The following is a 17,779-nucleotide window of genomic DNA, read 5'->3' as shown; positions in this document are numbered from 1 at the left end:
CGATGCAATTTCTTCTATTACGGTTACTGCTCGATCGACAACGAATAATGTTGTTTCAAAAGAACAATGAGCGCATGCCTGCCTGGATACGTGACTTTAAAATACATGCTCAAGTATCTGGTTCGTTCCTTTTCAACATTAAAATGTTGGATTTTACATTGTTGTATGACCTTATAACTCGAAGTCCGTCAATCGTGGGTAATGCACGTTTTTAAAAAGAGAGCAAGTTTGATTCAATATCGTGCAAAGAATTCTTAAAGGTTAACATGCTGACTAGAGCATGCATGAACTATTATTCCTTACACCTTCTCTGATATCGATTTTGTTTAGATATATTGATAAATATTTTCAATGAAACATTTAGTACAGACATATTATTCAATTCGAGCGTCATTCAAAATTAAAATAAAACTAGACATTGAATTCGTCACGGAGATGAATTAGGTGATATGACGCCTTGATCGAGATATTATAACACGTGTAGAAACTCAATGGGAGATTTGGTCTTTAAAAAAAGGAACACCCTCCATTTATATAACACGCCCACGTAATAGCTCATTAGAAGATTTTCTACACTGCGCGGCCGATCATCTGATTTAGTTATTTTAAATTATTTATTTATTTCTTATATTTAGACAGGGTGACTCATTATCACCAATAATGGTGGTCTTCCGTGAGACCCTGTTAAAAATAATAAGGAACAACAGTAATAATAAAATCATGAACATAAACTCATAACTAATAACTCAAAACAAAATCGACCGAGTCAAACAGAAATTCAGTCTCTGAAAAAAAAATCCCACCCTTCATTTATAATGCGGTGACTTGTCGGTTACGAACGACAGGCTTCGATATCTACTCAATCTATCAAACAATACGAAATCAAGCTGTAGTAAATACACAGACAAGAAAGTTTAAAAAAAAGGAGATGCCATAATAAAATCATTGGCGATGATTCAAAATTTGGATTGTTAAAAAATCCAGCAACGTGTTCTGAGGTCATATTTATTGCAATTTTAGAAAGTTTTATCTACCAGCGTGTTTTGAACACTTTGTTCAATTGAAATGTGCGTGTGATATCTGTGTTAGGTATATTAAAGATCTACGCTATTTCTTATACATTTTTAGGGGAAAGGGGGATGGTGTGAGACAAGCTAGAAGGGTAAAGGGAACCATGCATCTCTCGCATCATTTGATTGCGTTTGAGAAATTGTCATTTCTGTTAATATGATTTAGGTTTGTTTTCATTTGTAACGACTACATCATTGATTGTATGATCTATTTCATATTACAATGACAGGATTATGCTTTGTTCTTTCTAAAGATATCATTGTGGAAATAGAACCTACTGTGCTTTTACACATGTATCAAATTTAAGCTGTTACTTTTATACATAAGCATTATTATTTCAAGTCTTATGTTATATAATTTTGCACAATTGTGTGTCGTAATTGTGCAAATAATGTTTTCGATTTTGTCTGTTGAGATATAAAAAAATAATAGAACACAGCCACTGTGAAAAGGGCAACTCTTTTTGCAAGCACAATGTGTGTGTGTGTGTGTGTGTGTGTTTGTGCGCGAACGTGTGTGCGTGTGTGGGTTTGTAAGACGTGTGAAACGGTGATAATCATATGTATACATAACATCCAAGTGGGATACACTGGCAACTGTGGATATCCCCGGTTGATAACTTTCGTATTTTTTTTCCAATTTTGGTAAAAGTGACCCGAGAGGAGTCTACTACCCATTGCCATCAAGAGTTCCAAGACATCCACATTTTCATAGTAAGACGCCACAATTCCGAACGCTACTTTGTGTATCATCTGAGATCTTAAAACTCTGATAAATAACCAGCGCCAAGTATTAAAGATGAAGTTGAGTTCTGGTCATGCGATTGCATTGTGAAAGAAACGGTGTGGAACCGACCAGAAAAGGTTGATCATCTAGCATATAAGAATTTGTGTGTATTGCAAGGTTCTGGAATCATCAAAATGATAAGAGATTTGGCCAAGTCTTAGTAAAGTTACAAACACTGTACAGAGAAATATGTATATGGGACTACACGAACACGAGGCGTAAAAAGCCGGCCCCCGATTTTTACGATGTTACATGCATAATTAGAATATGAAGGCATTTGAAGAGCCATGCTTTTCAGGGAACATGTCTTATCTGATGTCCTTCCACACTTGCATAATAAGAATGAGTAACGCTCACAAATTATTTTTCACCTCTTCCCAGAACTCAATCTTCTCTTTAAAGCTCATACATAAAAACAGGAGGCTAAATTCTTGTTATTCTTTGACAAAATGTAATTTTATTCATTCATCTGGCGGTCAGATAAATGAATGAAAACACATTTTGTCAAAGGAAAGGAATCTTTAGTAAAAAAAAAAAAAAAACACCTCAAATTCAAATATCCCCAATGTCATAGTTAAAGATAAATATCCCCAGTTGGCACGTTGTGTGCATGCGTGTGTGTTCATGTGTATTTTAGACAAAAGTGTGAATTGATTCTTGATGTCTCATGTATTTTTCTATAGTTTAAATGATTAGCTTTTCATTTCATGATGAAGGATATATATCAAATTTACAATACAGTCTTTAAGAGGCACCTGTAACATTATGGATCTTCGGTGACTGGTCCCTCAGAAACAAGTGCTATAAGCCAGTCAACGATAATTTATAACTTCAACTGGATGCAGTTAACAGCGTTGGTCTATTGATTGGATTTACCGTATTCAGATTCTGAATATTGGCAGCGAATTGAATTATATGGAAAAGGATACAATTCTTGGTTGTACTCGGGAATTGTCAGTTAATATATCACCCTGTCTCTCTCATTCTCTCTTGCATCATGAATATATGAATATAAGTTTGGGCCTAATTAGATTACTATCACTGGTGGAGGAGAAAGAAGCTCTCTCTTGCTTGACCACAAGAGTTTATTCCCAGCTTTTCAATCAGGGATGCCACACAGTCCCTCTTTTAGAACAAAGGTCATATTAACATAAATAAACAACAATTAGGTACCGTGTTTACACTTCACTATAGTAAGTCCAAGCAAGTAGCTAAAGGCTTGTTCACATCCTAGTTCTGAGATGGGTTTCCACACACACTACCATTTCAGGAGGCGTTCATGCATATCATTAACATAATTTTGTTTTCCTACTGATTTTATACCTTCTCGAGTGCAATAGTAAATACATTGCCTAAAATAGTACACCCATATGTACAAAACTCATCATTTCATTAAAATATTTATGAACAATATACCGACGATATATGTATCTGAACACTACAGTATATCAGCATTAACACTCTCTGGATACACTTTCACTTCCATCGCCTATATACAAGCTCATTTTCCACTGCTACTGTCACTGTTACTGTCGCTAACTGGCTGATTAACTAATAACACAAAGTCAATGAGAAAATTGGACTTTGTACAACAAACTATGTGTCAAAATATGACACTAACAGGTACAAACCATAATGGAAGATTTTGCTGCCTTCACCATTATATCGAGATTTTGACCGCGATCAGATATTGGATTTAGTATATTTGTAGGATTAGGTCTCAGCTACAACATAATAAAATCAATCGAATCAAATTCAAATGTTTTCCTATATTCAAAGTGGCCCCATTTTGTCGTCAAAGCATTCTAACAGCAAACATCATTAAAAACAGCGGTTCATAACATATCAGAACATGAAAGAAACATTGGTAGACACCAGCCAGTCTAATATTTTAGCTAAAAGTGAAAATGAATTCAGTACGGACAGCACATGCAATCATGCGCGCGCATGCGTCCGCGCGCACAAAGTTGTTAAATGTCCTAAAAGTTGTTTTAACATGACTGTACAACACTATACTTATAATGTTGAACCGTTCCAAACTCTCTCTCTCTATATATATAAACATATGTACATTGTCTTTCGTTCCTCTTCTTTTTCTCCTTACGAATATTTTGTTTGGAAAGAAAGTCGGCAGAACTAGAGAATACAGAAAGAAACTCGGACTTCTCGTTGCCTCATTGAATAATTACTGCAAATCATCTTTGATCATCTTGTTGGAACAAAATAACATGTATAGACATTTCTGATACCTGATTATTTCAATATTTCTCACAAGACATGGTTCGTTCAGATGCTGCATAAAGCGGGTAAGGTTACACGCTAGCGATTTGCCAGTTACATCTACAGTTATATCTATGCAGACTTTGATATATGTTGCGATATATGTCGGAGGTTTGGAGACATATAACTTTGCAGACTGTTTGAAAAGGGATTTTTAAAGATTTTAGAAATTCCCCTCGCTAAAATATTACAAAATGCCTTGGCACCACTCCGGATTCACTCTTGATAATAATATTTTGCATCATCATACATTATTCAAATCTGTATAGGAAGGGAAAAGGGTAGTATTAGAGGAGGAGGATAACAGGTAAGGGTTTATATTATGTATAGTGTATTTTAAAATTAACCTTTTCAACGCATTTTGTTTTGACAAACGCAAAAAAAATAGGAATGTCCAATTTGCTCTCTCTTTCACTCTCTCTCTCGCTTTCTCTTTGTATTTTCTGTATTTTTTCGTCTCCCTCTTTGTGGGTCAATTACTCATCTTAATGCAACGTTTTTCCTCATGCCATGGCGCACGAAAATTCTACAGTTTTTTTTGTTGTGAGACCACGATTTTATTTTGAACACACTGCGCCAAGGCCAAAAGGGGATAAGGCGTTTGTATAGAACGATTCACACCTTGACAATAAAAACGTTCGCATATTTTTTTCTAAAATATCCCTCTCAAAGATTTGATTGAAAATATCATTCTTTTATAAACTTATTTCTCAGTGCAACAGATTTTGTCCAAGAATCGATTAGCGCATTCACTGCGAAATCAATAAAGTAAATAAAAGCTCTCGCATTCAATACAAATATACTGATACAAACAAATTTGCGAACGATAGAATCCATTAAGCAGTGAATATTTGCAAACATTGCATAAAATCACTTTAGTATGATCTTTACAACACTTTGTTTTCCATAGAGTAAAAATTCCCAAATTAAAACCTTGCATTGAAAAGTGAGAGCCTTTACCAGCTAGAGATTCTATTCGCTGCTCCATTGGCGGTCGGGAATTTTTCTTTAAGTCTGTAGCAAGAGAAAAGGACAATTAATGTAAATGAAAATGAAACTTAACCGAGTGAGTCAGTCTGTCTGAAAAAGATGTACTGAATAGTTTCGTTATGAAAAAAAAAATAGTTTCACTTAGATGTAATAATTATGTATATGACGTAGAGAGGCACTTAACTAACTTTAAAAAGGAAGGAATAAAACAGAATTAAATAGAACTTCTATTGCCTCTGTAAAAGTGGGTTGCAATAGGGTAATATTGGCTTTGCTAACACATTTCCCTCAATTTTTTTTTTAATGGTTTTTGAAAATTATTTTTTAATAACAAATACTTTATAAAAAAGAAGGCTTGAAGGAGAGACATCTGCAAATTAAATCTAGAGAACTTTAAAAGAAAATTGTTGTGTTCCAATTTTCAAGAAGATCCAGAGAGTGTTTTTTCCTCAACAAACTTTTAATGCTGGAAAGGTATTTCTTTAACGAAATCTGTTTGAGAGGCAGAAAATGCAACGCGTATGGTATTTTGTACACTTTTTTCCCATTGAGTTAATAATAATTATATTACTAAGTCTTGTTCTTTACCTGGAGCAGCCTCATTAGTATTGATACTGTTCTCCCTGAGGGCCCTGTAATGATATCATTACCTGGCTTTAGCCAAGCATGGACCTACTAATATGAGCAAAACAACTTGTAAAGGTGCTCAATCATTCAATGTCTTAATCCCTGCTATCCATTTACCTCATCTGGGTGGATTGTGGCTGATGTAGTTTAATATCTTTCCAAAAGACATTAGTCCAGCGGCGCCCATATCAGTGGACCTTTTCTCTCCTCTTTCTTTTTTTAGCCTACGGGACAATATAATAATTACATCACACACATCGACCTTTCTCCAATAAAACTGCACGAATTGGTTCAAGTGGAGAATAATGATCTACGTATGGCCTCTATGTATTTGTTTGATAGTTCAATACACCATGGATCAAATAATGAAAGCTGCATGATAGTGTGACTTGTAAAACAAATAATATTAAATAGCACCAGAATGCTGTAAACATATTTTGTTGAAAGGTCTGATCGATAGACATGTGAAAATGCCTCTAAATTAAAAAGACTTCTTCTAATTGATTTAGAAAAAAATTAACTATCAATGAAGGTCGCAGGTAGTATTTCCAGATCGCACAATTTAGAAAAAAGCAGGAGCAGGAAGCGTACTTAGGCCTAGTTTGTTTACTCACACTACAGTTTACAGAAGAAAACTTTATATAGATCAAATGCATTGGTCGCAGAAGTGTATGGCAGACAGTGAGAAGGAAACAACTTTCTCTCGTTTAATGTTTAACATGAAAACAACAGCAACCCCCTCCCCAAACTAAAACAATATATAAATATAAATGACAGATGTGATAGCTTGAGAGAGCAGCAATCAGCGGTATTTTGCTAATGGGCGTGAAACACATTATATAGAATATACCTTCTTTTTTGAAAAGCTATATTTTATCAAGTTCCATGATCATGACATTTACATATTTTCTCCTTTTTCGTGAAAAGAGGGATTTTCCTATTCGACTTAAAATCTTATTGGGGTACTAATTGTTTGAGTCACGTCTTGAAACGCTTGTGTAATATATGTGTCGTTGAATTAAAGAGGGAAAGGCCGAACGACATTCATCACAGAAGAAGCGCACGAAGGAAAATAATTCAATATTCAAGTACCACAATTCACCGCACTAAATAAATATCTAGATTGTCAATTGAATAACTTCTGTCGCGGTTGACGAATAACATATGACCTGTATGAAGAAATATAAGGAATATTTAAAAGAACCTTTGTTTGTTGATTTATCCTCGCATAGAATATGTAACCTTAGTGTTTATATAATAAAGGTCGAGGCTTTTTCAATTTATACGTTTATAGCTATATTATATAAACATTGAACACAGGGTTTTAATTTATATAGCGAAGCTTTCACATCGTAGTTTTCGATTGAATCAGCATTCTCTGTCAATTACGTTACTCCAAATAAAAAAATCCCTTTCCATGAATAATTAGTTATTTTAGACATGAGAGACCTATATATTTTTCTAGTACGTATTTATAATCTATTGAAGAAAAAAATCTTTAGCATGGGTCTCACGAGTACAATAGTAAATATGATGAACTTATCAAACAGCAAACTTCATGGACAAAATATGAATACAGAAAAATATTTAAAGCAAGTCAAGGTTTCTTTTTAAAACAAAAATGTACAAAAGGCTTCAAAAATCATTAGTGGAAGGCAAAATATAAAAGATATTACCGTAAGATTGTATAGAATCTACATAAAATATATTTATCCAAATCGAAAAATAAAAAAGCTGGGTTCGGATGATAATTATTGTTGTCTCCATCTGATAATCTCGATTCAGTTCAATGTAATTCTGTGCATTTTAATGTTATGACTTGACTTTTTAGTCTTAGTAAAACATTTAAATTCAGTTCAGGTCACTATGAACATGACTGACAAAGAAAGCGGACAAAATATACAGTTCCTCAGGTACACAAAGGAACATCCCTTCACTGCTAATATGTAAAAATGTGTAGAACAGGTGTCACATGCATATTCACCTTTTTACATAAAAGCATTGAAGGGATGTTCCTTTATCTACCTGAGGAACTGTATATTTTGTCCGCTTTCTTTGTCTGTCATGTTCATAGTGGGTATTGGCATAGCATTAAAGCCCCTTGAAATGTATATTGCTACGCCGCCACCGGTCTATTCGTTTCTATTGTTATTCACGAGTTTGTATTCCCTCAGATTATACATTGGATGCGGTTTGTTGCGCAGCCAAGTTTCACTGATACCTTTTTACGGAAAGATTACATTTAGCGATTTCCACCTGTTTTGGAGTCGGTCAAAAAATTTTGTTTGAGCTTCTAATATTAATAGGGAGAATGAAAAGTGTTCCATTTTGGTTATTTGGGCAGTTTCCAAAATGAATATCTATTGTAGAATATTTAGATGCTTGTGGTATGGTGAAGGTATCATTTTAATTAATATGATAATGGTATACAGTTGTCTGTTTAATAGTTTAGCTATTAGTTGTATCTGTTTCGTTATGGTCAGTATTCACCGGGTGTTGATCGTGGCCGACATCAGACCTGGGGGGTGTTTCACAAGTTGAACTTATCTCTAAGTTGGACTTAATAGTTATGGAAATGTATAAATGTTGGATAAATACTATACCTTTGGCATTTCGAAATATTTTTGTTTACAATAGTGATATACATTCTTATCCCACACGACACTCATCCGATTTCCACTTAACAAACCCCAAAATTATTATGGCCTATAAATCGATAAGACATCATGGTCCAGACATTTGGAATGCTTTACCTGACAATATTAAACACTCTGCAACTCTTTATTCATTCAAAGCATCGATGAAAAAATATTTAATATCTACATATTCAAAAACATCATAAGGGTCTCAGAGGTTTTGATTGTTTATTTAAATTAATTTTAGATGACCAGTTCATTAACAATACGAATCGAACACTCACTTTACCTGCACACACCCACTCGCACACACTTGCACATTTTTCTTCTTTTTTCTTTTATTAATTTCTTTCCACTTTTTATTCAGATACTTTCTGAACAAAATGTGACTCTCTATTCCCCTACATTCTCCTAAAACAGCGCCATGTACGCCCCCCCCCCCCCTTCCCGGCTGCTATCGACTCAAGCTTCCTTGCTTATGATAGTTGACCTCTGCATTTATCTTGATTATTTTTACTTACCTCCATACTTTCAAGCTTTCAATTATGCATTTTTTAAATATTTTATTTTGTGTGTATTAAGTTGTCACTCTTGATGTAAATCAATTATATTATATACTATTATTGTTATTTGAATGTTTTATATTTGATTTATCAATAAATGCAGGAACATCTGCTAAAAAAAACAGAAGCTTTTAGTATAGTATTTTGTCAAAGTTATTTTAAACGTCATAAAATGTTGATTCAGATCATTAATAACAACCTATTATCAAGGAGATATCATGTTCTTGGTGTGGAATTTATAAAATGTCTAAAATACTTCAATTTTAGATTGTGAATATATTTTATTTTAAGGCTACAAATAGCTCTCCAAAATTGTAAAGTCCAACTTAGAGTTAGGTACGACTTAGGATCTTTGTGAAACGCCCCCGCCCCCCTCCACTGGGCTGCAATAAAAAGGATTGTTTTTCATAACATTGTCATGCTGTATCAACTGAAATAGAAACGTGTTTATCATAGCAACTCAAAGTTTTACGTTGAGAACTGGGTTGCTTGCTAAGTGTGGCAGTGAAACGAGATACGAGACTCTCGAGGAAAATAAGAATAGCAGAGTTAAAAGGGGAGACAAACTCGAAAAATGACGGATACATCACATAATTCTATTCACATCAAGACATAAAGACAAAAGCAAACGGTACACGCCAATCAAGGTGCATTGTAATTGAATTCCATACATGGTTTCCAAGTGTAGGGAAAATGGGGTTGCTGGCTCTAGGGAGGATTGTTTATGGATATACGTTATAGAAGTTGAATTTCTAAAAGTCTTCTATGTCTGGTATACTCAGTTTAACATAGTATCTGCTTTTATACACTCAAAAACAAAAGCCATCTTGGAAGAAGAAAATTATGCAAAAGGGTTCAGGAAAGGGTTTGGTTTATCAGTTTTTTTTTTTTCTTCAAATATATTGGTTTAGATATAAGGCCGTGGCTATGATGGTATCTTAGATAAGACAAAGAAGGAATGAAAAAGGGAACCTTTTGATGTACTTTTGTACATGACACGTTTTCGTGCAGTACTGTATTAACCATTAGAACATGCATTAGCTTTAGCTCTATTTTGTACGATATAAGTACATCTCATATGGTTATAATAACGTTTATAAGAAGAATACAAATGAGAGGACTTACGTTTTAATAAATCTTAACGGTTAGGCATTTTTAGTGATTGCTATTTACGGAGATTGTATGCAACTGTTGATAGACGGCCTCGCTCTCCTTTCATTACAGCAGGGATGCCACATCGAACGGTGAACTTTTTGTGTACAATATGCATTCATTGGTATTACGAATGTATCAAATATTATCATCCATCTTATAGTATTATAATCATCATCATCATCTTCATCATCACCACCACTTGGCATAGTCGTAAGCCTATATCTAAATTACAAATATATTATACTGATACAGTGATATGTAGATTTTTTTAATAGAAAGTAACAAGTTTTGAATTCATTTTTTTTTAAATATAGAACCAGTGATAGACGGGCATTCAAGAGGCCTTCAACGCATTTGCTGTACCTTAATAAGACCGTAGGAAACTATCTTTTTTTTAAAAGCTAGGAGGGACTCCACGATCACGTTTGTTTGAAGAAAAAAAAGCCGCACACAGCAGAAATATGTCACGCTAGATTTGTAGCGCCATAACCGGCCTTGTGAAACCTCCTTTGGCCAAAAGTCGAGTCAGATATATAATAATGATATTAATCTTTTAAAGTCCACTCCAAAAGTTATTAAGTCAAACTGAAAATGGAAATTCTTTTTTCCCAATTGATCGTGAGCCCGGCAGCCACTGAGCAGCGCCAGATCGACGTTGCAATATTCCTTATTGTTGAACGTCAAACAAGGTAGCAGCAACCCCCGTCTTTTAACACTGTTGAATAATATCAAACAAATGTAGATGTTTTCGCTCTTTTCCCGCTTTTTCGACTAGTGGTAGAAATATTGCATTACATATATATTTTTGCCTTAAAATCGCTAGCGAGCATGTATTTTTCTTTGTGACTTTTTCATACCCCTTTTATGATTTTCGCAAAAAGATTATAATTATTACATTCAAGAGGAAACATGACCTTTGATATTCCAAAACCCATTAGAAATTCGCCTGTCACTGTTATGGGACCATTATTCCTATTCTACAAAAATAAAACATGTTCGTAATTTGAGGAGAAGTAAAGCCTCCGCAGAGCGGAAGGATGAGAGACGTATGCATAGCAGCGACAAGATTAAACATAACGAATAAGCGCATGCGCATTTTGGGGGAGAATGCATAGAGGTCTATAAAGACGTTTGTCAGAGTATCTCCATCTCATAAAACAGCATCGGTGAGCTTTTCTGTCCGACTCTCTTCTCGATGGTTTTGTCATCTCTACTGATCTTGCATCTGGTTATAATAACAGAAATACGCTGTGGTAAGTATATATTCAATCTTTCATAAGTATCTAGGATATTTGAAAAAATGTTGTATTATTTCTTTAAATGTTTCCATGTATATATTAACCTATACAACTTTGGATGTACTGTCATACACACATTGAGCTCATCAATTGATTTATTAAAAAAAAAAAAAAAAACTCAATTCAGAATAATACTTTGTTGAATGGGGTAGGGCCCTGCTATGTATAATTTTCTAGATGGGTGGGCGGGAAGGGGGTGTTGTACTTATGGTCCATTCGATTTAATGTTACATTTCATTGAATTCGTATGTGCAGTGTATTGTTATTTATTTATGTGTATTTGATGTATTGTTTTGTTTCTTTTGTAAAGAACATGCTATTTATTTTATTTGGACCCCTATGAAAAACAGCTGTGCTGAATAGTGTGTTCCGTCCGTATGTGGAAATCAATTAAATAAAACATCCTTTGTGTACTTTAAAACAAAAATTGCCTTGACATCCGAAAAGCAGAATTGTTTTAATGTATGATATCTGATAAAATGAAGATTCAAATAATCTGAGGGAAAAACAGGTATTAATAATCTATTTCTGTACAAATTGATCGAGTAGTGCACATTTAAGCAAGAAAAAACATGAAGACTAGTCCTTTACCGAATCATTTGCAAAGTGAGATCTTTAGACATGTTCAATATTTTGGACTCTACCGTTTACGTTTACTGATAGTGCATGAATATCTGCTAGAATCATGGTTAAAAAGGTTAAAAGGTAATCCGAATCCGAATTTTGAATTAAGATCATTTGTATGAAAGCAGAAACACGCGAGAAACGGAATGGAAATATTGTGGATTTTTTTTTTAGAAAGTTATGAATGTTTGAAATATGTAATAACTGTTTCCTATCTCAAAATTGTCCGTTTGGCCATAGAAAAATACAATTCATTCCTGTTTTTTCTCCATAGTGCCTTCTACCTAAATGTACCACTCAAAATATATTATGAATTGCATATTATGATAGGTCCTCTAAACAAAATTCTGAGTCAGACAGTTTAAAATTCCCATACGTATAGCGATTACAACTTTCAAAAATGCAAAGCACAATTAATTTATGTTCGATTTTGTTCAATCTGCTCTTCTGATTTCTGCTTTCTTCTTAAGTAGTTACTCTTAAGATTAGATTTCGCTTTATCGTTGGATTTCCCTTTAACCAAAAAAAATCATCAACCTAATGGACTTTGTTGATTTCACTTGGCAGCCGAGATTCGTTTTACTCGGTGTTAAATTTCTTCGACCGATATTGTGTTAACTGTAATCTTATACAAATCATGTATTATCCTTCTACGGTAGATTTTAAATGAATGAAATAGAATACACATACAAATGCAGGCTTTTGTTAATTTCTAATATAGTTTGTTCTTTTCTCGGATGAGATGCTTATTGATATAATGCACTTAGTTTATTACTACGTTACAGACCTGATAACATATTTAATCCTTATTTAGATTTGTCTCTGTTTTTTTTAATCAGCGCTCAGAAATTAGAAGGATACTGTAAATGTTAAAACTAGATTTACAAAAAACAAAGTCGTATAAAGTTCATAAACAACAGAACTATAAATTAAATATAAATGCGATTAAGGAATGTTTTCTTTATTTATAAAATGCCAATTCCATACGAGTTTATGATCCATACATATTCATGTAATATTTAAGATAATTATAAGAGCAGCATATTTTGCTGTGAACTACCTTTTTGTGAACCCTGCTAAACGTAATATAAAATAGAATATCCATAAAAATGGTGGATTTCCTTAATTTCAAATTCTTTATAATATAGGCAAATATATAGTTTGTCTTACAGTGATGCTTGTACGACATATTTTGTTTCACACACACACACACTCACACACCTATACACATACGCATGCACCTGATCCCAGAAAATCTCTCTGGAGGCCAGCGTTAAAAGGATAATAATAATATTGATAATAATAGCAATAATAAAAGTATAATAATATGATGATAGTAATACTACTACTAATTACATTTATGTAAAAAGGTGAATATGCATGTGGCACCTGTTCTACACATTTTTACATATTAGCAGTAAAGGGATGTTCCTTTGTGTACCTGAGGAACTGTATATTTTGTCCGCTTTCTTTGTCAGTCATGTTCATAGTGAAAGGTAGTATTTTTGTGATAGTTCTAGACATTTATGCTTATCCAACTCCTTTGTTTTCTGTCAGCTTTATTTGAATTGAGATTGTGATGGCCTGATCATCCAGAAATTAAATCTAGCCAATATTTACATAGTGCAAATGACATCTTTGTTTAGGTTCTTTGGTGCAAGGATTTAGACAATATTATTTGCATGGGTGGGAAGAATATTGAACATCAAACAAAACGGAACTACAGTTTTCTAAATTTCAAAAGAAAAACCGGACCAAATCTGGGTATCAATTTCATATCGGCTGTCTTCAATAATCGTGGCGTTCATGTCCGTTGATCATATTGACGGAAGTAATTGCATCCTCGGGAAAATAACTGAGTGTATTGTAATGGTCGATCCTCGCAAATTCTTCACGGAAAATAAGTCGTAACTGATTTCTTGTTTTATAACTGTATGTCAGCAAAAGGGAATGTCATAACAGTCTTCAATGAAAGAGTATATTACATTGGAACATGTGAGATTTTTATTTTCTGCGCCTCACTTAAATATTTTTGTAAGATTTGTATTTAAAGATATTGTAATCGTTATTTTCAAAGATATTCGTTTGTTTTTGTTTTGATAGTGCGAATATGATTAAATATATAACCCCCTCAAAATAATTTTAAAAAAATCAAGAGTGATCGATTATATATCTCTGTCGATGGCGTAATCGCCACTAAATTCAGCAACATTTGACAGTGGGATTATTCTTTCTTTTTATATGATACCACATTTGTTAAGATTTTTTAAATCATGGAATGTAATATAGATGAAAATGAGGGGCAAGGTAAAAAGTGAAAAGTTGCAAAAGGCATTGTCTTTGTTCGACGGTTCGTTCAAGTTGCCCTATAGCCCGGGTCATTTTTTAGTAGTTAACCTAGGTATGCATGATTTAGAAAGTTGATGACCAAACAGTAGCAAATATTGCAAATAAGTGCATAAATTCCAATTTCACCTTCTTTAGAATTTGGCATTAATGTGTAAACAGTAGGGAACAATAGTCCTACTTTCACTGACAAATATCACATTCTCTTGTGTCAGAGAAACAAGAGTGCTCTACATAACGACGCCAGTGCTTATACCGTGTGAGTCAAAACAAATTTACACCTAGAAAATTGCTAATTATTTTTAAAATCATCTATGAACAGTAAAATATTATACATCTTATGAAAGAGTGTTTTATCCCAAATCATTTGGTACCATTTTGGTGTGGTATGTGTTCACCCTTGGATGAACAGGTGGCATTGTTTGCGAGAGTGCAAAAATCGACTTGCGCCAAAGTGATGCCTACAGTACGTATTATGTTGGGATAAGCGGAGTGAGATAATGGATTAAATGTATCAAATGAAATGCATTGCATATGTTTTTTTTGCAAAGGGCAAAGTCACACACACCCACACACACGCGCAAAAAATGTTCGTTGATATTTGGATCTGCAAAGACTGAATTAATACCCAAATCCCAATAGCTTCATTCAAACATCACATAGGCAACTTTGGCGCAAGTCGATCTTTGCACTCTCGCAAACAATGTCTCCTGTTCATCCAAGCGTGAACACATACCACACAAATGGTTCCAAATGATTTGGGATAAAAAAAAAAACTCTTTCATAAGACATATAATAGTTCAATGTTCATCCATGATTTTTTAAATAATTGGCAATTTTCTAGGTGTAAACTTTTTTTTTACTCACACTGTACCAGTTCATTTTGCAACTTTCCAATGTTGACCTTGTCCCTGATTCTGATGTTCTGTTCATTCCATGGCTGCACAATCATACAAATCATATCAATAAAATGGTAAAATACCACGTTAAAGAGGAATAAATACACTTTATAATAATAGTAATAACATTCAAATCGATGATTATGCCACGTTAAGAGAGCTATAATTGATCCAGATTGAGTTTCCAAACTTTTAAAAGAGGTTTCGTTGGATTGAAACGCAATAACTGATTGCGACATATAAAGATACTAGCCAACCTTCTTGAAAAGGTTTGAATTTTTCTAGATAAATGTTGTTTTAGTGGTGTTTATTGTATATCAATCCAATATAATAGACATTAAAATGAAGAAAAAAATAGTTTGATCACTCCTAAATGTTACAAATGCTTCTTCTCTTTTCAAGACACGTTGTTCCGTTTCCTATCATCTTTACAGATATGCAAACGACACTTCACTGTCACTCGGATCAAATGACAAGACTGAGGGAATAATTAAAGTGCAAAATTGGATGATCGCAGCTAGGTAAACATATCGTGTTTATCCTTCACTCTGCTTTCTTCTTGCGAAAATTTGCTAAGTCTGAAGAACTGATCGGTGCCAAGATTGTTTCAAACTGTCAAATTACATGCAGTTTAATTTTGGTGGAAAATTGTGGTTTTCTTTCGGATTCGCCAATCAAATTTGAATAGTAGTCTGTTTGCCCCCTTCTTGTTTCCGTTCAATACAGCAAAATATCTTTAACTATTTAGGGATGGCGAGTGTTACTCTAATAATAGCTTTATTTGTCATGAATTTAAGAATGGGACTGGCAAAGAATGATACATTGGTAACAATGCCTGTTACCATGAGAGCGTCTATACATAACTCATCTGCAGCCCAGGAGATAACCAACGACGGTGTTCGAAAGGATGGTGTAACGTCATCATTGCTGTCCTCTACAGCTCTGCCCCATATGACCTGGTCAACGAATGGTTTCACATCTTACTCTGATAAAAGCCCCAGTAATCAAGAGTCAAACGCGACCGACTCGGTAGAATCCTCAGGCAGCGGCTCTACCAATATGCCTAGTTATGAAAACGTCTCAACAGAAAGTTCGTTTACTGAGAGGGTGGAGCTGATTCAGTGGAGCTGGGGCACGGTAACATGGTCCTGGTGGTCCTCACTGACACTGATGTCCTCTATCTTGGGTGTCCTAGGTAACCTAATCGTCATAGTAGTCATTTGGCAACGTAGGATGATGAGTCGCTCCACTGACACTCTCATCAGTTCACTTGCGGTAGCTGACTTCTGCACCTCTATTTTCATCCTTCCATTGCCCACAGCAGTTACTATTCCTTCTTCAATTCTAGGGGAACTCTATTGCCGCTTTATTTTCACGTCCTACTTCTTCTGGTTGTCTGTCGGATCGTCAATCTACACCTTGACCTTAATCTCTTTGGAGCGTCTCATCGCGGTGAAGTATCCTATCGAGTTCAGTCGCTTCGCCAGTAGACGTCACACGTCTCTAGCGGTTGTCACCGTCTGGGCTGCGGTCATGATCATTGACCTCTTCCTAATTTTGACTTGTTCTGTAGACGGCACTAGACACACTTGCGTCGTGAGGTTTAACTCTTCAGCCGGACAGTACACCGTTGGCATATTAATTTTCATGGTATACTTTGTGGTACCTACAACCATCATGCTACTAGCACAGGCTGTCACTGCGTACATTCTCCACAAGAATTCCAAACGGTTCCGAGGGGGCAACGACCGTAAAGACCGTTCTAATCCGTCCTACAACCTTCTGATCGCCAAGAACCGAGTCCTCAAGATGCTATTCATGGTTGTCATGTTATTCATCATTTGTTGGGGACCGAACAACATTGCTTACTTTCTCTACAACGTCGGCGTCATAAGTCCGGGTTACCTCTACGGCGACACAAATCATATTCTCACTCTCCTTGCGTTCTACAACTCATGTCTGAATCCGATCGTCTACACAGTTCGGCATCCGAAGTTCCGTGCGGCAATCCGCGGATTGTTTACAGGTTCCGAACCGGAGAAAGATGCTCTTTTCGAATACAAAACGGAATCCAAAGCTCCGTCTCAAACCAAGGAATATGAACCAAAAATTTAAACTTGAATCAGTATCAGAAAAAATTCGGTATCTTTTCTTTTCATCTATTCATATTATATCGAATGGTCGTGTTTTTTGTTTAATAATTTTGTAGTTCTAGGAGCAAAAGGGAAATTGAATAAAACTTGCTGAACAATGTAATAATGTTCCACATTTACAAAAAATCTGTAGGACATTTTGATGTTCATTCACAATTACCGAATGATTTTCTTATGTTAACTCTTGAACGAAACTGTTTAATTCAGATTACCGAGGCGATATCGCAGATGTACCACACTTTATCATTATTGCTCTAGGTCAATCTACACAAACGGATTTCTTAACAATGGATCTATCCGAAACCTTACCATATACCCACATCGCAACCCTAGTCCTACATCTTTGACGAA

At 34.7% G+C, this 17,779-nt stretch overlaps 1 protein-coding gene across 1 annotated transcript; it reads left to right on the top strand.

The window, feature by feature from the left end:
• Positions 1 to 16,106: 16,106 nt before the first annotated feature.
• LOC764039 (trace amine-associated receptor 6-like) lies at positions 16,107 to 17,390 on the top strand. The gene has a single exon (XM_001200217.1). It carries the CDS (start codon positions 16,107 to 16,109, stop codon positions 17,388 to 17,390), a length of 1,284 nt encoding a protein of 427 aa, XP_001200217.1.
• Positions 17,391 to 17,779: the final 389 nt, after the last annotated feature.

Source organism: Strongylocentrotus purpuratus, unplaced genomic scaffold (genome assembly GCF_000002235.5).
Source record: "Strongylocentrotus purpuratus isolate Spur 01 unplaced genomic scaffold, Spur_5.0 spur5_contig_863, whole genome shotgun sequence".
NCBI classification, from domain to species: Eukaryota; Metazoa; Echinodermata; class Echinoidea; order Camarodonta; family Strongylocentrotidae; genus Strongylocentrotus; species Strongylocentrotus purpuratus.
This window is presented reverse-complemented; position numbering and strand designations above follow the sequence as displayed.

Coding starts and splice junctions, on each gene's coding strand:
- LOC764039 (XM_001200217.1), top strand. CDS start 16,107: ATGCCTGTTACCATGAGAGCGTCTATACATAACTCATCTGCAGCCCAG.